The sequence below is a fragment of the Terrapene carolina genome, unplaced genomic scaffold (genome assembly GCF_002925995.2).
Source record: "Terrapene carolina triunguis isolate 2854851 unplaced genomic scaffold, T_m_triunguis-2.0 Scaffold69, whole genome shotgun sequence".
In the NCBI taxonomy this organism is placed as follows: Eukaryota; Metazoa; Chordata; order Testudines; family Emydidae; genus Terrapene; species Terrapene triunguis.
The window spans coordinates 19,968,935-19,992,011 of record NW_020664420.1 but is presented as its reverse complement, the minus strand read 5'-3'; the positions used below and the strand labels follow the sequence as shown (position 1 = coordinate 19,992,011).

Here is a 23,077-nt window from a genome sequence, read left to right as displayed (position 1 = left end):
AGGAAAAAGTCTCAGATATACATCCTCTACTACCAATGACAGAAGCTGGAGATACAGAAATTTACCTAAGGCAGAAGTTCCCCAAAGCCTTTGTCTCCTTATGAGACAGAAACATTTTGTGTTTGCTTATCCATTAAATTCGGATAAGCTCTTTTGATGCAGGCCAACACAGTGAAATCTTTTTTTCTTTTTTTTTTAACTGCATGTTGTACATTAGGGGCCGTAACCAAAATATGATCCTAATTATGTAATGAGATTCTGAATAAGAACCATAGTCTCCACTTGTTATGCCAAGTGACCACCAGTCTCACAGGAAACATTTTAAAACTGTTCAGATAATCTTTATTAACCCAGCACTAATCTGGGACAGAAAAACAGTCTGCAGAGTGGATAGAAACCACGTCCCCACAGATGTTACAATTAATGAAGTCCTATAGACATTCCCTTTACTTTGAAATGTCATTTTTACTAGTTTAGGTTAAAGCAGTTCAAATCCAAATCATATCTCAAAGCCTTTGGACCCCATTTCTGCCAATGACACCAAACCCTCCAAAAAGCATCACCAAGCAATGTCATTCATCCTTTGTCCTTTTCTTGTTTAGTGATCATTAGGGTTTAATCACCTTGGATAAATCAATGGGTAATAGGGTTTAATGCCTTGGATAAATCAATATGTAATAAAGAAACCAGATGAGTCTGACTACTTAATAAGATACAATATATGTATTCTCTGTCCTTTGCAGAAAAAGTCATCATCATGCCAACCCTCCTGCTTTTGTAAACTGTAATTTTAATTAGGGATGAGTGAACCTTGCAGAGTTTGAGATTTTCAGAACTGCAAGTTTATTTTTTGGATTCACAGGGTTTGCAAAACTAGTACAAGTTTGTGAACCCTTTTGGATATAATTTAAACCCTTTTTTCCTCAAGGATGAGTCGTTTTTTTAAATTGTTTTTCTAGTTATATTGAATCCTTGTCTATGTGTTAGGGATAGACTCACTTCCCCTCATGTCTAGGTTCCTGATCCTGCATTAAGATCCAGGAATGTGAATATCTGTGTCCACGTGAAGTCTCATGGGCACAGTGGATCCTGGTACAGGATAGGCTGACAAAATGGTAGCCTGCACCTAATTTTCTATTCAATTTTTTGGTCTCCTCCTTTTACACCCTCTGTTGCTATCTGCCTGCATTCTGCTTCTTTGCTCTCCATGTCGCCTAAGCAAAGCACAAAACTCAGTCACCTTCAAGATGAACTTTTAAACTCTCATCATCCAAGTGGCGACGAGCTCGTCTATCCCTAATTATAATGATAACATTTAGATGCAGCTCATTTCAGCATGGTGCAATGGCCAAGGTAGCCAGGAGACATGAGTCATATCCCCAGCTTTGGCACTGACTGAATGTGTGACTTTGGGCAAGTCACCTCTGAGCTCTCTGAGCCTATTTCACCATCAGTAAAATGGGTATAATGCTGCTTCCCTCATCTTTGAGATCTATGGAGGAATAGTGCTCTCCAAGACTTAAGTATTACATGAGGAGCTGGTAGCAATCCCTACATTTAGGGTGTTTTTTATATCGCTCTTTAATGTATACCTGCTCTTGTATTTTCCACTCCATGCATCTGATGATACATTTAGGTTGCCTAACACTTGCCATTATAAAAGATTCTTGAAACCATTTTTTTAGATGCTCTAACACTTGCACATGTGCATTTATGATACAGTCTTTACTTACATGCTCACATACAGGGCCGGCTCCAGGCACCAGCTGAGCAAGCTGGTGCTTGGGGCGGCAGATTGTTCGAGGCGGCATTCTGCCCAATCCTAGGGCGGCACGACCGCTTTTTTTTTTTTTTTGTTCCGCTCTGGCCGCCCTGTAGGGGGCAGCGGCGCGGAGAACCAGAGCGCCCTGCAGGGCAGTCCTCTTCCTTCCCTCCCCGCCGACCGGAGCGGAGCCCTTGCGGCAGGAGGCGGCGCAGCGGGAGGGGCCACGTGGCAGCGCCCCTGCTGTAGCCCTGGCCGCCCCCTTCTCTCTCTCTCCCACCCGCTCCCTCCCCCAGCCGATCCCCCTGCACCCGCGCTCCAGCTGCGCCGCAGGTTGTTGTTTTTTTCCCCTGCTTTGCTGTTCTGGCCGCCCCATTTTTTCTTTTTCTTTTTTCTTTTTTGCTTGGGGTGGCCAAAAAGCCAGAGCCGGCCCTGCTCACATACTATATTTTTCACAGCCTTGATTCCTGATCCCCATCCATCAGGGTTGTGTAGCGAATCTGTATAATTGAGATACTAATGTTCTCCTACTTTATGTTGTAGAGATATTCATTGTTTGTGTGGCACTCAGATACTATAATGATGAGTGCCCAACAAAGTACAGTGATGAAATGAGTAATTCTATTTTTGTTACAGGCTTTGGATGGTGTGTGATAAATAAGGCAGGGACTGCTCACTAAATAAATCACGTTTAAGTAATCATGTTTATTGAACAGCTGCCTATTCCCTATGTCCTGTCCATTCTGTGCACTGAATGAGGGAGGAATCCCTTAGGAAAAAAATAATAGGTGATCATATAATCAAAGACTATCAAAACTGCATACACACAAGGTGGCAGAACTAAGGTAGCATGGACAACCTAAACGCCTACTTTGAGTGCTTCACTTTGTAACCTGCAAACCTTTTAACACAGTTATTTGTATGTAATTACTCTTTATTATTACTCCGTATTGTATGATATCACTCTTTGGGATAGCTTTGATTGTTTTCAAGTAAGCTTACCATCAGGTTGACCAATTTTCCTTTGTTCAGCAATCATAACAACTTGTATTTTTCCTCAATTTATTTGAAATTCAAATATTAATTTCTTTCTCCCTCTCTGTTTTTTTTTAACGTAAAAAGCCAAATTCCACTCTCATATACACATGTACAACTCCTGATGGGAAGTGCATCCATCTATCTGAGTTAGAATTTGGCCCAAAGTGTTTTTAAGCAGTAAAAATACTATTTGGGGTAAACAAATCATAATTTCTTTCAATATGTATCTGTAGTATGGATTACATATAGAAGATAGAGACTGCAAGATGTTATCTGAATGTATGCACTCAGGCCCTCCCACAGTGAAAATCAGTATATTTCACAGCCTCTAGTATGACTAACATTTCCTATGAACACAGGAAACATACAATATATAATGAATGGCCACAGGCAATATACTATATTACTCACATCTTTGCGTACATTATTGCTGCATATTAGGCTATTGCTAAAGATTACTGTAAAATATCTACTGTTTCATTATATATTATTCCTTAATTTCTTGTGATAAAATAATATTTTTAAAGTATTTTCTCTATCTGTATAAGAATAACATCTGCAGTTGCAGGGTAGGATGAAATGATAAGTGCTATCAATGCTCTTGCTAGCTTCAGACCACCGGATAAGGGTAAAAGGAAAAATAGCCCCGTGTTATAGTATTGCAGTTAGACACATGGCTTCTATGCCTTCCCTAGAAGTACCCATCACTGGATTTTGTTGGAGTGTGAATACATAATTACACAAACCAGTAGCCTCTCTAACATGGCTATTCCTTTCCTATATCTTCCTTGTGGCATTGTTTGAAAAACTATTACAAATAACATTTACCTGATAATGGCTGTTCCTGAACCACAATCAAACCTGAACTCCACATAGCTGGCCACCATGTTAATAGACAGGAAGTCCTTGCTGTCTGTGTCATAGCTGTACAAGAGGACCCCATTCTCTGAATCTGGACGAAATGTCATCTCAAACTCCATGAAGGAAAGGTAGTTCTGTGGTTCCAGCGGCCAGGGTGTTGTAGCAAATGACCTCAGCGACTCATTGAACTGAGGTATGGACAGGATAAATGCTGGAAGTCCAGAAAAAATAAGTAGGTCACCTTAGGCTCTAAGGTAAGAAACTGACTAACTCACTAACCAGTTTCAGACAGCTTTCTTCATTATGCATTTAAATCTACTGTCACACTAGACGCCCTGCCATTCATTCTGCAGCTGTCAGGCACACAGGATAAACATGCTGCTGAACTTCCTTCCTCAGACAGCCCGGCTCTATTGGTCAGGCATAGAGAAACATCAGGAACATGGCCCTGTTTTCTCCCAATCCCTTAGAATTGCTTGCCCAGCAGGCAGTGTGAAGAAGGAGCAGTCCCTGTGCTCTGAAGTGCACAAGGACTGCAACCGTTCCCCTATCCACACGCAGCGGTCAAAGGGAACATGGAGTCTCACCTGCTTATCCATGCACTCTAGCCCATAAAAATAAACAACATAACATGCACACAAGGCATCTATCACCATCTTATCAGCATATGCATGTGCTTTTCAGGAGAAGGAACAAATCGGGCTGTTTTCTGACAGTTCAATGACATCCAAAGTGGTCTTATCCTACTGAGAAAATGTATTGAACAAGGACTAACATGTAAGTCAGAAATAAAACACATCTGGTGTCCTCTCACCTTCTTCACAATGACGACCTTTAAATCCAAGAGGGCAAAGGCACACGTATGAATCAGCTTGGCTTGCAGTGCAGGTACCGCTGTTAATACAGGAAGCCTCATCGCAGATTCCACTGCTGCATTCACCTAAACTCAGAGCCAGAATGTCATACCATACCAGTTAATCCAAGAGGATTTAGCGGGCTGCTTGCTTGTTATAAACAAATGCAATTTGCTTTCTTAAGTAAACAGAATTCTCTCTCAATCTGCAAAACTACAAAGCAGATTTTAGGCTAAGTGGTTGATTTCAGCATTGATTTTACACTGCATCATAAAGATGATTTAAAAATGGTAGAAATGAGAACTAACCAAATAACAACTCACAGGATTTTTTTTTACAGTATAACCACTCACTAGATGACTGGGTTTTGCCTACCCTCAGTAGCATCTTTGTTGTTCTCACGAATGTGTATTTTAGAATCTCCATGTGTCACCCGATTGTTTACATTACAAACATGCTGATTTGTTTAACCTCAATTATCTTAAGTGCTGCTTTGTTCATTCAAAGTTTGGGGACAGTATGGTAAGCGCTGAATGTGTTAAGCAGCAGCATCTAAGCTTATTAACCAGCATGTAGTTGTTAACTGTTCTGTCTGCACTGCAGGGGATCCATATTACCAACATATGGGCTTTCTAATCACCATTTCCACCACACTGGCATATGATGTCTACAGTACAGAAAGGTGCCCCGAGGCAACAATATCAAAACTGTCATAGAAGGAAGGATTTTTTTTATTTCCTTCTCAGTCAGTGTATAAAGTACCAGTTAACTCAGATATTTTTATTTTAAATTGTATTATTGTTTATTTAAATCATTTCCCCCCTAGTGTACAGGAATAAATTGTACATATAAGTTAACAAGGCCCAGATCAACACATGCGCCATGTGTGAGTGTAAGCACATTGCTTATGTTTTAAAGGGGTAAAGTGCTACAAAATGGTGAAGGAGAACAAATTTACACTTCAAACATATTCCTGGAGGTGGGGTATGTATATAGAGGGCGCTCCAAGTGAGTATTTTCAGAGTGATTTACCGCAGATTACAGATTGGATCGCTCAGACAAGAAACATGCATAAGGGTGAGTAGGAAACAGAGTCAGAACTGACAAGCAGGGAGCAGTTGTATTATCTGGGGTGACTGAGCAAAGTTTGGCAAACCTGCTATTGACAAGAGGAACCCTTTTTTTAAAAAGGGAGAGGAGCATCAGGCAGAAATATTTAATCTACTGCACAGGGCACTGCAAAACCTCAGTGGGGTCCTGGCATGAGTGAAGTTCAAACTCTGAGTTTGATTTCCTATCTTACATTCATTCAGTGTGTAAAGAACAGCAGGGAAAGAACTTCTGTAGAGATTTAACACATGATAAACTTCAATTTTATCTTCAATTCAGCCAGTCATTTCAACCAGAGTTGATTAATTGTTTTGTCCTGTTACACGAACAAGAAGACCACTGTGCTATACAACCTGGAATATAACCTTTGGATCACAATGTCACAGAAGTTAGAGATGGAAAAAGGTCTATTAGGTCATTTTGTCCCTCTCCCTGACAGTGCAGAATTGTTCCCTATTGTACATTTATAAGTGTTTCATCAAGCCTAGTTTTTAATGTACCAAGTGATGGCCTGATTACACTATTCATAGCACAAAGTATGACGCACCCGACCAGAGGACAGGTTAAAGACAGAACCCATGTGGACACATCTCCTCAGGGACAGGATGAATTCCACGTCCAGGTGAAGAGAGACAATTACCCTACAAAATGCGTCCCCTGCCAGCCAGCTGTGTGAGCAGCTGTTCTTGCAATGCTAATTATTCTCCTTCATCTCTCACAAACAGCTGTCAACGATGGTAAAGGGGGGCTGGATAAGAGTGGGAATCCTGCGGTACTGTTTGTCATCTGAATATAATCCACTGTTGTGGGTTTAAATAACACTTGCACACACAAAGCACCTATACTTTGAAAAAAGACCGAGGAGTACTTGTGGCACTTTAGCCCTGGTCCACACTGGGGGGGGGCTGGGGGGGATCGATCTAAATTACGCAACTTCAGCTATGTGAATAACATAGCTGAAGTCGATGTACTTAGATCAACTTACCGTAGTGTCTTCACCACAGAGAGTCGACTGCTGCCGCCTCCCGTTGACTCTGCTTGCACCTCTCGTGGCGCTGGAGTGCAGGAGTCGACGGGAGAGGGCTCGGGGTCGATTTATCGTGTCTAGACGCAATAAATCGATCCCCGCTGGATCGATCGCTGCCCGCTGATCCGGCGGGTAGTGTAGACATAACCTTAGAGACTAGCAGATTTATTTGGGCATACGCTTTCGTGGGCTAAAACCCACTTCATCGGATGCATGCAGTGGAAAATACAGGAGGAAGATATATATACACAGAGAACATGAAAAAATGGGTGTTGCCATAGCAGCCATAACGAGACTAATCAATGAAGGGGGGCTATCAATTAAGATGGGCTATTGATTAGTCTCGTTATAGCTGGTATGGCAACACCCATTTTTTCATGTTCTCTGTATATATATATCTTCCTTCTGTATTTTCCACTGCATGCATCCGATGAAGTGGGGTTTAGCCCACGAAAGCTTATGCCCAAATAAATTTGTTAGTCTCTAAGGTGCCACAAGTACTCCTCATTCTTTTTGCTGATACAGACTAACACGTCTACTACTAGGAAACCTATACTTTGAGGCTCTCTCCCCACTTATCACTAATAATCATAGCAGCATCATGATGGAGGTGAATAGTACAAGGCCTATTTTAGAGATGGGGAAACTGAGGCAACCAGTGAATGGCAAAGTCACAGATGGAACCCAGACGTCATGGGTTCCAGTATGGTTCTCTAACTGCTAGATTCTACTTTTGTTTCTTAATCATAAGGATATGAGTTTTCTGATAGACTATGGAGTCATCTGCAAATATATATGATGTAGCAGTGTAGCGCTTCCAGAGCGTTCACTCTCAAGGCTTGTCTACACTAACAGTGCTGCAGCTTCTCCCAGCAGTACAGTTACTCCATCTCCTTGACAGGCGGTAGCTATGTCGATGGGAGAAGCCCTCCTGTCAACATAGCGCTGTCTGCACTGGGAGTTAGGACAATACAATGGTGTCACTCAGAAAATCCACACCCCTGAGCAACATAGTTATCAACCTAGGTTTGTAGCTCAGACCAAGACTCAGTGGTCTGTGCACCTGGATGCAGATGTTTTTCAGAGGAACACATCTCTGAGACGGGATGAAATCCTGGCCCCAGAGAAGTCAATGGTAAAGCTCGCATTGATTTCAAAGCGTTTCACCCAAAGAATTCCACCCGGGGGGATTCCAAATTACACGTCAGCTCTCTATGAGTTTGTGACCTGGGGAAAACTGCTAGTAAAACATCAGGCTTTATGAAGGCCTGCTGTGCACCAGGGAAATTCTCCCATGGAGACAGTGAGCAGAGTCTGCATTGCGTCCTTCCTACACGAGACTGTCCCAAACGGCGTACGCATTGCTTCCTTCCCCGCATGGCTCCCACTGGGGCAGGAGAACGTTAAAACTGTGACTGGAGTTCCATAGGAGCCATCTCTTGCAGAGGCCACACTAGGGAATGAAAGTTCCACTGCCTTCTCCTTTGGCTGCCCTGGCCAGACTCTTCTGGGCACCCCTTCCAGGGGACTTTGCATTACCAGGGGGCCCTGAGTTATGCCAGCAGAATGTAACTCATCCCCATCATGATGCTAAAGAGGGACAAGTTATGCAACAATTTATACCAACCCTCACTAGCTACCCAGATTGTCAGCTCAATGGGGCAGGGACCATCTTTTTGTGCTTGCACAGTGGGTCTGTTCCTGATAGGGACCCTTATGCTCTACCACAATATAAACAGCAGCTTGTGATAAATCCAAAGGAGTGAAAAAGAGGTCCAGCAACACACCGAGGCAAGAAAGGCCAGATAGACTGAATTCACTTATCAAGCTTCATAAAGAAAAATCCAATAATCCAATAAACAGACCTCTCAGAACAGATGTCAGCAACTGATGACCTCTTCCTACCCCATCTGTTCACTGATCAACATCATTATCACCGTGGAATATTTCAGGCCTCAACACAAAGACCCAAACTAAACATGGCCAGTACCGTCCCTTCCCTAATTCAACAATATACTAATGAATCTGTGGTCTCATGAATTATTAACAGAGGACTACATTTAAATGTCAGGCTTTGACATCTTTGGGACTGGCCCTGGAAAGTGCTACTGGAAATCCCTGCTTGGGAGGAGAGCACCAGTACTGTATTAGGAGGGTGTTGCAGGTTACCAGAGAGACATGGGCCGGGGCTGGCTCCAGCTTTTTTGCCGCCCCAAGCAGCAAAGAAAAAACAACAACAGCCAATCGGTGGCACTTTGGCGGCAGCTCAAAGAGGAAGAGAGGGACTGAGGGACCCGCCGCTGAATTGCCGCCAAAGACCCGGACATGCCGCCCCCCCTTTCTGTTGGCCGCCCCAAGCACCTGTTTCCTTCACTGGTGCCTGGAGCCGGCCCTGATATGGGCAGAGATGTAAGTAGAAACCTACACAACACAACACCCATCTGTACTACGTCTAGTGTAGTGGTGGTCATTGCTGTTAATTTTGCACTTTCATGAGCAGCAAATTTAAGCAAAATCTTTGAGATAAAGGACAATACATTTTTTAAAATTAATGGTAGAAGTTCCAGATTGACACATTCTCAGTGATTAAGGTGAAGAGACAGCTTTTGTTTCAGCCAGCGCATTCTCAGTTTCTAAGGTCCATCCACAAATCCTGCATCTTGCCCGGCGGTTAGACTAGATGACCCATGTGGTCCCTTCTAACCCTATGGTTCTATGATCCTGCGCAACCCCTCTCCCCCACCCCCCGAGTGACACTGAGGTATTCCATTTTTCAGTTCAGTATTGACTGAAAAGTCAAGCTTCCCTTCCTGCATCTCATCCCTACATCAAATCCCAGGGCATGGGACCCTCATAGTGGCAAAGAGAAAGAAGGGAGCTTCAGCAGGAATATGTAGTACTAAAGGTGTCTGCCCTTCCTCCTTTGCCAGCACTTTGATTTACAGTTCTATGTGGGATTCATAATCCCACCAGTAGGACTGATTTATACACGGGACAGGTCTCTCTTTTCTTTTTTTCCGTTTTGTGGTCCCTGATTTACACCCAATATAAGCAGAATAGAATGGAAGGTCAGTTACCAGAAAAGCTAAAAGACTTGAATGGGTAATTCCAGTTTATATTATGTACAGTTTTAAGTCATTTTCTATACTGTTTGCAAAGCTTCCATGGTACATGGTCCACAGCAAGCTCTGCAATTGTGAGGAGCAATGTAACACACAGTATGGTTCTATCTTTCAGCTTCAGGTCACACATGGAAAAATCCAGCATTTATTTTAGTTGATGTTGATTGTTAATGCAACAGTGTGCGGAGGGCACATGGCTGGGAATGACTGTAGTTGGGACCCAAGAGGCCCTAGAGATTAGGGATCAGGGAACCTTAGAAAGGTTTTAAGCTGTTTTCCATAGATTCTCACGCTATCGTGAAATTACTCTCTGTGCTTACAAAACCTTATTTTTTTCAGTGTTCGGTTTCTGCGTCAATCTGTTCCTTTCTTATATGGCACAGAAGTCTGGTCATTTTATCCAGAGAATACAGAGCAGTTGTTAATAAGTTTCATACTGATCACTGCTGTACTGGGATTTGGACTGCAAAACTACAAAAGAGAAGAAAGATGACTTTGTGGCTGAAGCACAGGACAGTCAGGATGTATGGGTTCTGTTCCTGCCTTTGTCACTGACTCACTGTGTGACCCTGGGCAAATCACCTGTTCTGTTTAGATTGTAAGTGTGACAGACATGTCAATTTCCTGCAATATTTTTGGAAGACTTTACTGAATTAGGTTTAAATAGCTTTAGGGTCCATTGTATTATAAAGGCAAAATTGATGTATCATTGTGGGGATTGTATGTAAGTTCTCTAGATGGAAGATGTGGCCTATGTAAGTGTTATAGGCATCAAAGGACTATTTTAAACAATGTGCCACACAAGAAGGAACTTCTGGACAAAGATATATGGATTTCCCTAGGAAGTACAAGGGGAAGAGGGGAATACAGATTCCCACCTCTGCACCCAATCTTTTGCAGCTATTCCCTGAAGAGATAACCATTGTCTGGCTGATAACCTATTCATGGTCTCTGCAGATCAAAGTTGCAGTCTGCATAAAGGAAAGGCTAACCTATGCATAAGGGTTCATGTTCTGAGCAAAAAGCTGTTATGAATTTGTGATGACAGAAGAACCCCTTGGTGGAATTTCAAGGACTGAATCCTATCAGAGTCCTTATTGGAATTGGGGGTGATCTCTGGTAATTTTCCCTGTGGGTGCTCAACCACCACTCAGCCCCAGGCCCTACCCCCACTCCACCCCTTTCCTCAAGGCTCCACCCCACCCCACCTCTCCCTGGCCCCGCTCCACTCCTGCCCCTCCTCTTCCCCGCCTCTTTCTGCCCCCTCCCCCAAGTGCGCCCCATCCCTGCTCCTCCCCCTCCCACCCAGCACCTCCTGCACACCACGGAACAGCTGTTCCGTGGTGTGCAGGAGGCACTGGGAGGGAGGAGGAGGAGTTGATCAGAGGGGGCGGCGGCCCCGAACATGACTCACGGACCCCCTGGAGTACCCTTGCGGACCCCCTGGAGTACCCTTGCGGACCCCCAGGGGTCTGCTGACCCCAGTCTGAGAACCGCTGGGCTCTGGGGCCTCATTTGGGAAGAAGAGTCCTTTATCATGCCAAGAAATTCTGTCATGGATCTGAAATTCGCCCATGGGAGCTCCCACTTTCCCTGGGGCAATTACTAATGATGTGCCCAGGCCAACAATCAGCATGCTTTGTTGAGAGCTTGTCTTCACTGAGTGTTTGAAATACAAACTCAAAATCCTTTACAGAGTCTAGAGAAATACTATACAAAATATACAGACCTATCCCCCACTCTCCCCAACCAAACTCTGAACACAATTGTTTCATTTTTCAATTGGTAGAAAATAACCCTATTATTCTTGTTTAACATTGATAAAGGACCCCATAACATTGCACTTACCTACATCAGCACCACTTAAAGCCTTCCCTAGTGGCCAGGGTCTCATGTCAACTATCTTCCCATTGACAATGAGTGACTGAACGCAGCCCTGAAAGCCACGGTTGGTTCCTGCTGCTCTGACCAACCAGTATGCACTAGGAGCACCACCAAGATAGAAAGGAGTCCGGAAGGTAATTTTACTATATTGGCCCTACAAGGTAAAACAGAGCTGTTTAACTATTTTAAATAACATGTTATATTCTATGATAGACTAATGAAGACAAAATAATTAAGCCATGCAGTCATGATCAGTTTTTTTCCCCTCAATGAAGAAAAAGAGGCCTTTGAGGAAAACTAGGTTGTCCATTAGTAATTCTCTCCCACCATTCCTCCTCCCAAAATATTATCAGACTAAACATTTACTTTTATGCCTATTTCTTATCTTGATGTTATGGATCTACTAATGTAAACAAAATTAATGAATCATTTGATTATGAGAGCATGTCTGTCCTTCCTTTGCGCTTCCCAGTATAACTTGTTTTCCTATGTTTGTGTTTTCATTTGTAGGCTCTGTGGGGTCCAGAGTAACTTAATATTTGTGTCTTGGACAGCACTGAGCCCTAGAGTTAAAAGGACAGATTTCAGTGGAATTACACCCATTTATGCCAAGGCTAAATTTATTCTACATCTTTTGTTTTCTTTAGGCCAGGACTCAACTTAAAGTTTTACTGGCATATCTATGTTGGAAAGGCGTGTGATTTTTTTTTTTTATGACAAAGTTATGTCAGTAAGAGCCCTAGTGCAGATGCAGTTATGCCGGGATAAGGTGCTTTACAGCAGTACATCTTATTTTGGTTCCCCTATAAGAATAAATCATACTGTCATAAGCACTTGCATAACCAGTATAATTGCACTACACTTAGGCGGGGGGTTCACTGCTTCAATTATGCCAGCATAGTTAAAGTGCACAACTTTTAAGTGTAACCAGTGCCTTTGGGTCTTTTATTTTAAATACTATCTTTAGAGTCTGTAAATAAATGTCTAAAGCCAAATCTAGTGATATAACCTCTAGAGCCAAATCAAAACCATTCCATTTTCAGGGGGTGACGGTGGGGGCTAGTAGTGGTTGTCCTGGGGGTAGTGGAAGTAACAGGAGCTGAGTTATTGGCAATTCTCCACTAATTATTTTCCTTCTGTTCTCTCCTCAGGTCACAGGGGATCAAGTGAAGGTACACCTCTACCCCGATATAACACTGTCCTCGGGAGCCAAAAAATCTTACCGCGTTATAGGTGAAACCGCGTTATATCGAACTTGCTTTGATCCGCCGGAGTGCGCAGCCCCCTCCCCCCGGAGCGCTGCTTTACCGCGTTATATCCGAATTCGTGTTATATCGGGTCACGTTATATCGGGGTAGAGGTGTATCTTCATTTATAATATTTATATTGGCTGTGCCCCATGAAATCATTGGAGTTAAATGAGGCCTCAGGGCAGATTCTGGCACTGTGTCTCTAACTGCATGACAACTGTTCATAGCCTATTATTAATTTTATTTTTCTTTGTTTTTCTTTTCGGTTCATTCTTAGATGTTTTAGTATTTTCCCTTTTACAGTGAACCAGTGTTTCTACAGTTTTCCACCATCTCTATTTTTAATTTTATTTAATGAAAATATTATTCAGATCTTTTGTCTTTGATGCCCTTGTGTCATTACACATGCGCATTTGTATATGTCTCTGGGGCCCTGTCTGCACTACGGGTGCTACATAGTTATGGTGCTGCAGCTGTGCCATGGTAGTGCTGTGGCATAGACGCTTCCTATAGTGACAGAAGGGGTTATTCTGTCACTGTAGGTAATCCACTTCTCCAAGCAGCAGTAGCTAGGCTGATGGAAGAATTCTCGTTGCGTCAACACTGGTGGTTAGTTGGCTAAACTATGGTGCTCAGGGTGGGAATTTTTCACACAACTGAGCACTGTGGCTATGTCAACCTAACTTTTAAGGATAGACCAGGCCCGGAGGGTGAGGTGGGATGTGTGCATGTGCGAGAGAGAGAGGGGTATTTTTTTTATCTGGACTAGGCAGCAGGGGGGAGCAGATATGGGAGGCAAGGCAAGGAATTGGGGAGAGCAACAGTACGCTCTGCTAGATATTGGAAAGGAGAACACATCTGGGGCTAGGAAGGGTGGCTGGAGGATTGCTGGACAATGGGAAAGTGCAGTGAGGAAACCAAGCCTTTTTAAATATTCAGTTTGATTTATGTGACTATAAATCTGCTAAAATTGGTTCTGGTTCATGCAACTGTCCCATCCCTAATAAAGACACACAAATTTAATCTGATCTATTATAACACACTCCCTGTTGGGAAGAAATGCCATCAGTCTGCAGAGAGCCAAGGCTGAGCATTAGGAACCTGATCACTTACCTGAGATTTACCTGTGACTGGTGTGTCGTTATCCAGCCGGAGCCAGCCGTTCAGCCCATCTCTGAACACAGTGATACTGTGCCAGTTGCCCAGTTTGATTTTGCTTTCACTCATAATGACTGCAACTCCCGTCCCACAATTGAACCTGCAAGAGCCAGACAATGAGCACAAAAGTGACAATTTTGCATTAAACAAACAACCTAACCTTGTTTTTTGACTAAGAAGGGGGCCTTCTCTTATCAGAGCCTCTCTTTCTCCTTTTACATTAAAGAGCGACATAAAAACACTCAGACAACTGATCTATATCTAGTCTGTTTTAGTGCAGATAAAATATCTTTTCAAATTTTAAACTTTCTTTACTCTGTTTCCTTCTTCCATGTAGGAGACTTTGCATCCTCTGGCAATATAAAGTATATTGCAAAGCCTGCCAACTTTCTGAAATGGTTTCAAGATGCAGCGTATTAGAATTTGAGTTGCTGCTATCACAGTAATTTCTCTTGGGAATTTTCCTAGCTCCCTGGTGAGAGCTGGAGCTAAAGCAATAATACTGGGATTCTATATGAAACTCAGATTGGTTGGTACTGATTGACAAGGAGGCCTCAACAGCAGCAAAGCTGAATGTGCACAAAGCATGCTATTTTCTTTGCTTTGTCTCCACTATATGGGTCAGGTTGAGGTAGACCAGAAATAGGGTTAGGACACATCATTCCCTTTTGTTTCCCCCCATCTTTATAGCAATCACCATTCCGGTTAATAGGCGCCAGATGGAAGTCTCTCCAGATATCCTTTAAGATGATCCTATACAGTCACTAGAGCAATGTGAGACTCTTTTTCTCCGTTTCCTTTAAAGCTCCTCAAGCTCCTACCAGATCAGTGATGTGGTACCGAGTTCCAGTCCCAAACTTGATTCCTGCAGAGTAACACATTGTCCTACCACTAGACACCTGGGTTAGCTGCATCTCCTTTGTTCTGAAAATGTTCTTGGGGTTCCCTTATTTATAAAGCAAACTAACTAATTGTATACACCTAGCTACAGTGCTAGCATAGTGCTAGTGGACTGCAGGCATTTCTGACCTTGCTAAGAAATAATAACGTTCACTTTGTGAAGGAATCCTCAGGAGGCAGCCTTGTGGCTGACTTCCTCAGTGCCTGAGCTGGGGGAATACTCTGCTTGGTGGCTGCAGAGCATTTAAGGGCCCCTTTTCACTGCACACAAGGACTGGAATGGGTGAGGAGCTCACCCATGGAAAGGCAGTAGATCCATTACCTGAACTGGATGTTGCGTCGGATTATCGCCAGTGACATAAAATCACCACGACCATGCTCATTCTCTCCACAGTACAGCAGCAAACCGTCTTCTGCTTCAGCCTGCGATCACAGTATCAACATGCACAAGTCAGTCTCCACCTCCTGGCTATAAACAACGAGGAGTCCTTGTGGCACCTTAGAGACTAACAAATTTATTTGGGCATGAGCTTTCAGGGGCTAGAACCCACTTCATCAGATGCATGGAGTGGAAAATACAAGAGCGGGTACAAATAAAAAGATGGGAGTTGTCTTACCAAGTGTGACGTCAGTCTAACAAGACAATTCAATTAACAGTATGATACCAAGGGAGGAAAAATAACCTTTGTAGTGGAAATGAGAATGGCCTAAGGCAACTCCCATCTTTTCATGTATTTAAACCTGTATAAATTCCATATACCTGTATTTTCCACTCCATGCATCTGATGAAGTGGGTTCTAGCCCACAAAAGCTTATGCCCAAATAAATGTGTTAGTCTCTAAGGTGCCACAAGGACTCCTTGTTGTTTTTGCTGATACATGGCTACCACTCTGAAATCTGGCTATAAAGTAAATGCACTAATGGAAGTACTAGTGCAGGAACCAGGAACTGTTTTCTCAGAGAGGGGGACAAACGGGGGGTAGTGATATTGGTTTGAAACACCATTGTTGGATGGAATTTTTTCTTGCAGAGTCAAAATTAGAAGTGGGTCAATACCAAATCATATATTTGATAGGCATCCACTATTAGGATTTTATTGGAAAATGGTTCAGATTTTAGGCCACCTCTTCTCTGTATACTAACTATCATATTGCAAAGGAGCAGGTATACAAACTCTGGTTTATTCATGGAAAGTGTTGGGCAACCTTAATCACAGGCTATCAGCTCTGCCTGTAATAAATAGCATGAATGCAAGTGAACACAGAAATTACACTATCAGATCAGACCACTGATCTAACTAGTCCAGTATCTAGTGTTTCAGAGGAAGAAAATAATCATAATGATATTACGCCTGGTGGAAGAAGGAAAAAATAACTTCCTCGTCTCTGAAGATGATCAGTGTATGCTGTAAAACATGAGGGACATCTGCTTATCTATGAAACAGGAAGTTCAGAGGTACTTAATTAGTTTATATGTGTGCCACTGCTGAACAGATAGACATTTACAAAAATTCCAAACATAATGCAGTCTAAAGTTCACTCGTATAGCTCTGTCACAGTAAGTCAGTGCTAACCTGCAATCCCTCAACACTGCCATTTCCAGGACCTTCCCTAAAAAAAAGACTACCAGGAGTATGGACAAACATCTTCGCTGAGACTATCACATTTATTTTCTCTTTTGGGATGCGAATCCAGATTTCCAGAGGTGAGGGCTATGGATTAACTCACTGCAATATCTAGCTTGCAGCACAGGCGTTTGAAGCTACTCACTCTTCTATTGTTCCTTCTTTACACTAATGGAAGTGAATACAATTTAAAAATGCTTTGTGAGTTCTGGACTGCTTAAACTTACCCTGAATTCAAGGGTAATTTGGAATGTTTGATAGGAATTTTTCAGTGGTTCAAAGGTGATGTATGAGTAGCCAGAGAACTGAGGATACTGGATAATAATATCTGAAAGGCAAAGATAAGAGCATGTTGTTTAGCAATGTGTTCAAATATAAAATCAATATGCACATTTAGCACCAGATAACATCAGGCAAAAACACAAGACTGAGTTCCTCCAGAGACAACTATTAGTCAGCAATAGCCAACAATCAGTTAACCTACTGCTTTCTCCTCCTACTACCTTTCAGAGCTAATTCCCTTGTTCCAGAGGATCTGCTGAACTTGCACAGAAACAGCATACTCATGGGAAAATTCTGCTCAACAGTTTCATCAGTGGCATCACTAGGTTTTCTGATGTAACTGAAAGCAGAATTTGGTCCTTGGTGATTCATCTTGATTTAGGAAAATGTTTCACACAGAGACAGACAGCAAGGCATTTTTTTCCTCAGGGAAGAGAACATATGTGAGAAATACACATTGAGTCAGATTCCAGGCTGCATTAGGTCAGCTTTGTTGTGCAAAGCTGCTGTAAAGCTGATGTACTTAGCCACCAGAGAATCCTTAGGTGGCTTAGAGTGGGTATAACAGCTTCCACATTACCACCTCCTCTCTGTGGCCACTTTAGAGTGTATGGCCAGGGCAGCCTATGCCCTGGCAATCATTGGTTGCTATAATGGTCCCTTAGGGCTGTTGGCCGCTGGCAAATCAGCCTTCTTGCTTCCCTAGCTTATGTCAGAAGGTCAGCCAGGCGCAGGACAGCCCCATGATTGGGAAGAACACAAAGAAGGCTTAAAGACACCTTTGTACGTTCTGGTCCTGAGGAGCATCAAGGATGCCTCAGCCACAGCTCAGGATGTGACTAATTATCTCTGAATCAGATATAAACCTAATGAAGTAGGAAGGATGGAGGTTCTAACCTTTCTCTATTACTTGTGTTCGGGGTGATTTTGCCTTTCCATTTGTACACAAGTACAGTTACTTTTACAGCTGCACTGCAAAGAAACAAAATAAAGCTTAGACTGATGCTAACAGAGCTTTAGAGCATTGGTCCCCAAACTTTTCAGGGTCGCATCCCCCCTTACCCCTGTCTGGGCCCCCCCACACACACACACATCTGGAGCCGGGAGTGGGGTCACGGCTCCCAGGTCTGGGGCTGGGAGGGGGAGGACATGGACAGGGGTAAGGAGGCCAAGGCTGGGGCAGGGCTGGGGCTGGGAGCAGGGCTGGGGCAGGGAATGGAGATGCAACCAGGGGCTGAGGCTGGGACCAGGTGTGGAGCTGCGGCTGGGCCATGGTTGGGGGCTGAAGCTGGAGGTGGGGCCAGGCACGGAGCTGGGAGCCGGGGCCGTGGGCGGAGCTGGGTGCTGCACAGGGCTGGGTGGCACTCCCTCCCTGCCCGCCATGGGGGCTGGCCTGGGTCCTACTACGCACCCCCGAATGTTCCTCCATGCACCTCTAGGGGGGTGTGCCTCACAGTCTGGGGACTTCTTCTTTAGAGAGCCAAGCTGGGTGAGGTAATATCTTTTATTGGACCAACTACTATTGGTGAGAGAGACCAGCTTTTGAGGTTACACAGAGCTCTTCTTCAGGTCTGGGAAATGTACTCAGGAGTGTACCAGCTAAATAGGAGGTTTAACAGATTGTTTAGCATAAATAGTTAACACTTATTTCAAGGGAAGGTCCATTAACACCCCTCTAGTCATAATGGGGAAAGTGTGTGTGGGGGAAAGACAGAGGGGGAAGGAGGGGATTATTGGCATGTTATAGATTGTTGTTATATGCCATAAATCCACTGTCTCTATCCAATCCATGATTTTTAATGTCTAGCAAAGTTATGAATTTAAGCTCCCCGGTTCATCTTTTGAAAATGTTGTGCAGGTGTCCTTTGAGGATGATGTCTGATAGGCATAGGCAGCGGGTGAAGCTTCCCATGGGGGAGGCTAGCCCCCATCCCACCTCTTCCACCTGCAGCCCTGCCCACACTCCTTCCAGGCCCCGCCTCCGTTCTGCCCCAGGCCCCGCCCCCTCCCCGCTTGGAATCGCCACTTGCCGAGTCCCTCCTCACCCCCGCAGATCACTGCAAGATCCCCTGTGCTCACCTCCTCATCCCCCGCCTGCCCGCCGCTTGCCTCCTCATCCGCCCGGTCCCTCCTCACTCCTCTGCTCACCACAAGATACCCCACCCCCCCGATCAGGCTGATAGGTCAGATATGGAATGATCACTTCGTGAACAGTGTTCACTCACAGGTGATATGGTGTTTTTTCCTTTCCCCTATGACTGGAGGAGTGTTATCGGGCCACTTCACTTTGAATGGTTACTTGAAATATTTGTTAATTGCTTATGCTAAACAATCTATATCTCACTGTGATGTTCCGAGTACATTTCCCAGACCTGAAGAAGAGCTCTGTGTAAGCTTGAAAGCATGTCTCTCTCACCAACAGAAGTTAGTCCAATAAGAGATATTACCTCACCCAGCTTGTCTCTCTGGGACAGATACGGCTACAATATCTGGGACAGATATGGCTACAATAACACTACTAACAAAGCTTGTTATAGAAAAATGAGTGAGGGTATAGCACAAATGAATTAACTGATGAAAACTCATCCCCAAGAGGTACTGACCATAAAAAGGGTTCACTGGATGAATTGTGACTCTAACGAGGACTGTTAAGTATAAAAAAGTTCTGTAGCATCAGCCTAATTAATGCATTGTTTAACATGTGATGATGGCTCATGAGGGGAAGATCACTACTGTGCAGTATTAGTGCATGATCTGGTTAGGACACCTGGGGATAAATACTCCATTAAAGAGAATTGATTCTAGACTCAGATTAACAGCTCCAGCTCCACTAGCTTTATATAATTATGTGACATCCATAAGAATTCCATAACTTCACAGGCTTGGGCATTATGGCAAAAAAATAAAATAAAATTACATCTATAGCTGTTCCATCAGCTATTGTCACAATAGTTGCTTTGCAGATTGAACTTTCCCCAAGAACTGCTACTGTTCATTGAAGTAAGGAGAGTAAATGCATATAATCAACTAAATCATACAATGTATAGTGCCATGACTTCTGATGTGACACCTGTACAAGAAAATGCAGTGTGCATCTCATCTTAATCATGCATACAAGTGCTCTGTTGTGGTGACAAACTGGAAAGGTAAGGATCCTTAACAGATGGGACCACACTTGTGAGAGTAATCATAGTAATACAGAGCAATTCCCATTTCCAAAGATGAACAAATGTTAAACAATAACCTCTGGGTTTGCAAGTACTGTTATCACTGTGACAGAATGTGGGATTTGTCTAAGTCAACTTATACATTTCATTTGGTTTGTGAATGCCATTTAGGACTGTAACCTTTGATTGTGGCTGTGAGTATTCATTGTTAGAACTTGACACGAGTGGGGAAGCTATGTGTGAAAAGCTGTTATAAAGCTATCAAGGGCCATCAGCAGTTAATGGCTCTCCCCTGGTGAAACAAGGATTGCAACCAGTAGGGCCACTGACTCAGAATGAACAACCGAGGAGTCCTTGTGACACCTTAGGCCTTGGCTACACTTGCGAGTTACAGCGCAATAAAGCAGGCCCGGGTGCACTAGCTCACTCCCCGTCCACTGGCAAGGCACGTAGAGCGCTCTGACTCTGCAGCTACAGCGCTGCTGGTACTCCACCTCGGCGATTGGAATAATGTTTGCTGCACCCCCGTTGGAGCGCAGCGGTACCAGTATGAACGAGGTGTTGCGTTACTACGCTGCGATCAGCCTCCGGAAATGTCCCATAATCCCCTTAAGTCAAGTGGCCACTCTTGTCATTGTTGTGAAATCGGCTGCAGGAATGTGGAAATGCCCTTTCAAAGCTCCATTTCGGAGAAGCCAGCAGAGAAAAAGCAAACGTTTACTGTTTCCTTTGAATGAGTGTGGTGGGGGAGGGAGAGAGGGAGTTTGAACTTACAAGACAGCATCCTGACACACTCTCAGCACCCCAAAAACCCACTCTCTCTCCCCCCACATACACACAACACACTCCCTGTCACACTCCACCCCACCCCACCCCCATTTGAAAAGCACGTTGCAGTCACTTGCATGCTGGGATAGCTGCCCATAATGCACCGCTCCCAACGCCGCTGGAAGTGCCGCAAATGTGGCCACGCCAGTGCGCTTGCAGCTGTCAGTGTGGATAGATTGCAGCGCTTTCCCTACTGTGCTCTAGGAAGGCGGGTTTAACTCACAGCGCTCTACATCTGCAAGTGTAGCCATGCCTTTAGACTTAGGCTGTGTCTACACTGCCACTTTCAGCGCTAAAACTTTGTTGCTCAAGGGTGTGAAAAAACACACACACACCCCCGAGCGACAAAAGTTTTAGCGCTGAAAAGCGCCAGTATAGACAGCGCTTTATCGCTGGGAGCCACGCTCCTGGCGTAAAACTACCACTGCTCATTAGGGGTGGTTTTTTTTTTATCGCTGCGAGAGCTCTCCCCCAGCGATAAAGCGTGTCTATACTGCCCACGTCATAGTGCTGCCATGGCTGCACTGTAACATGGGTAGTGTAGACATACCCTAACAAATTTATTTGGGCATAAGTTTTCGTGGGATATAACCCACTTCATCAGATGCATGGAGTGAAAAATACAGTAAGCAGGTATAAATATACAGCACATGAAAAGATGGGAGTTGCCTTACCAAGTGCGGGGGTCAGTGCTAATTAGGTTGGTTTGGTATGATGTGTTCTTGACAAATCCATGTTGGCTATTTATTATAACTCTATTATCCTCTAAGTACTTACAAACTGACTGTTTAATGATATGTTCCAGTATCCTTCCAGGAATTGAAGTTAGGCTGACTGGTCTGTAGTTCCCCAGATCCTCTTTGTTCCCTCTTTTAAGGATAGGTATTATGTTTGCCATTCTCAAGTCCACTGGGACCTCACTCTTCCGCCATGAATTCTCAAAGATAGTTGCTAACAGTTCTGAGATTGCTTCAGCTAGTTCCTTAAGCGCTCTAGGATGAATTTCATCGGGCCCTACTGACCTGAATAAATCCAACGTATTGAAATATTCTTTAACCTGTTCTTTCCCTGTTTTGGCTTGTCTTCCTTCCCCTTTTTCATTAATATTAACTGGGTTGAGTATCTGATCACCATTAACCTTTTTAGTGAAGACTTAAGCAAAATAGGCATTAAAGAACTCAGCTTTTTTGATGTCATCTATTATTAGCTCACCTTCCACACTAAGTAGAGAAACTACACTTTCCTTCATCTTGCTCTTGTTCCTAATGTATTTAAAGAACCTCTTCTTATTACCTTCTATGTACCTTGCTAGGTGTAACTCATTTGATGGCTTAGCCTTTCTGATTTTGTCCCTTCATGCCACAGTCACTGCTGATCTGCTCAGAGCCACACCTGGCAGCATTACTAGTTCCCATGTGGATGAGCAGCATAGGGTAGTGGTCAAAGGGACAGATGAGCCTCACCCTCGGAGCCACAGCCTGGCCATGGTAAGAGCCACACAGGCAGGGGAGCCGCAAACCCTCCACCTGCCCTGGACGGGGGGCCCAGGGTGCGGGGACACAAGCCGGGGGCTGCTCAAACCCCCCGCACCGTGGGCAGGTGGAGGGTCCACCAAGGCTCCCCACAACTGCCCACGCAACTCTTATCATGGCCGGGCTGCAGCTCTGAGGACCCCACCTGGCTGGAGCCGGGTCAGGGAGAGCCATGTGGGCAGCTGTGGGGAGCCTGAGTCCCTCCACCTGCCCTGGGCGGGGGACACAGAGGGCGGGGACACGGACAGGGGACTGCTTTCAGCCCTCCAACCTGCCCCAGTTGGGGGGTGGGCTCCCCAGCCCCGCTCTGGCTTCCGGCTTGGCCGGGGCCTCGGGTGGTGGGACCTCAGGGGGTTTGGGGAAGGCTCTGACGCCCTTGCTATGGAGTACATCCAAGAGACCCAGAACTAGGAACAGTGATCCTCACTACCCAGACCCAGGGAGCTTAGTAGTACTTGGATTCAGCAGTTGGATGTTATCACACAAGGCTAGTCTGTCAAAGAAGCTTATTGGAACATCTCTGAGGGTGAGATTTACCTGCATTGTTTCCTACTGTATTAGGCTTAGACTTGCGCGTTTTATTTTATTTTGTTTGGTAATTTACTTTGTTCTGTCTGTTATTACTTGGAACCACTTAAATCCTACTTTTTGTATTTAATAAAATCACTTTTTACTTAT

At 44.2% G+C, this 23,077-nt stretch overlaps 1 protein-coding gene across 1 annotated transcript in view; it reads right to left on the bottom strand.

Moving 5' to 3' along the window:
- The window catches only part of EGFLAM (EGF like, fibronectin type III and laminin G domains), a 128,774-nt gene that overhangs the window by 30,409 nt on the left and 75,288 nt on the right, over nt 1–23,077 (bottom strand). Inside the window, exons 10-15 of the mRNA XM_024198983.2 lie at nt 16,818–16,918; nt 15,289–15,389; nt 14,022–14,166; nt 11,623–11,812; nt 4,476–4,601; nt 3,629–3,872 (exon numbers count right to left, since the gene is read on the bottom strand). Coding sequence (XP_024054751.2) covers nt 3,629–3,872; nt 4,476–4,601; nt 11,623–11,812; nt 14,022–14,166; nt 15,289–15,389; nt 16,818–16,918 — 907 coding nt within the window. The remainder of the gene's footprint in view (nt 1–3,628; nt 3,873–4,475; nt 4,602–11,622; nt 11,813–14,021; nt 14,167–15,288; nt 15,390–16,817; nt 16,919–23,077) is intronic.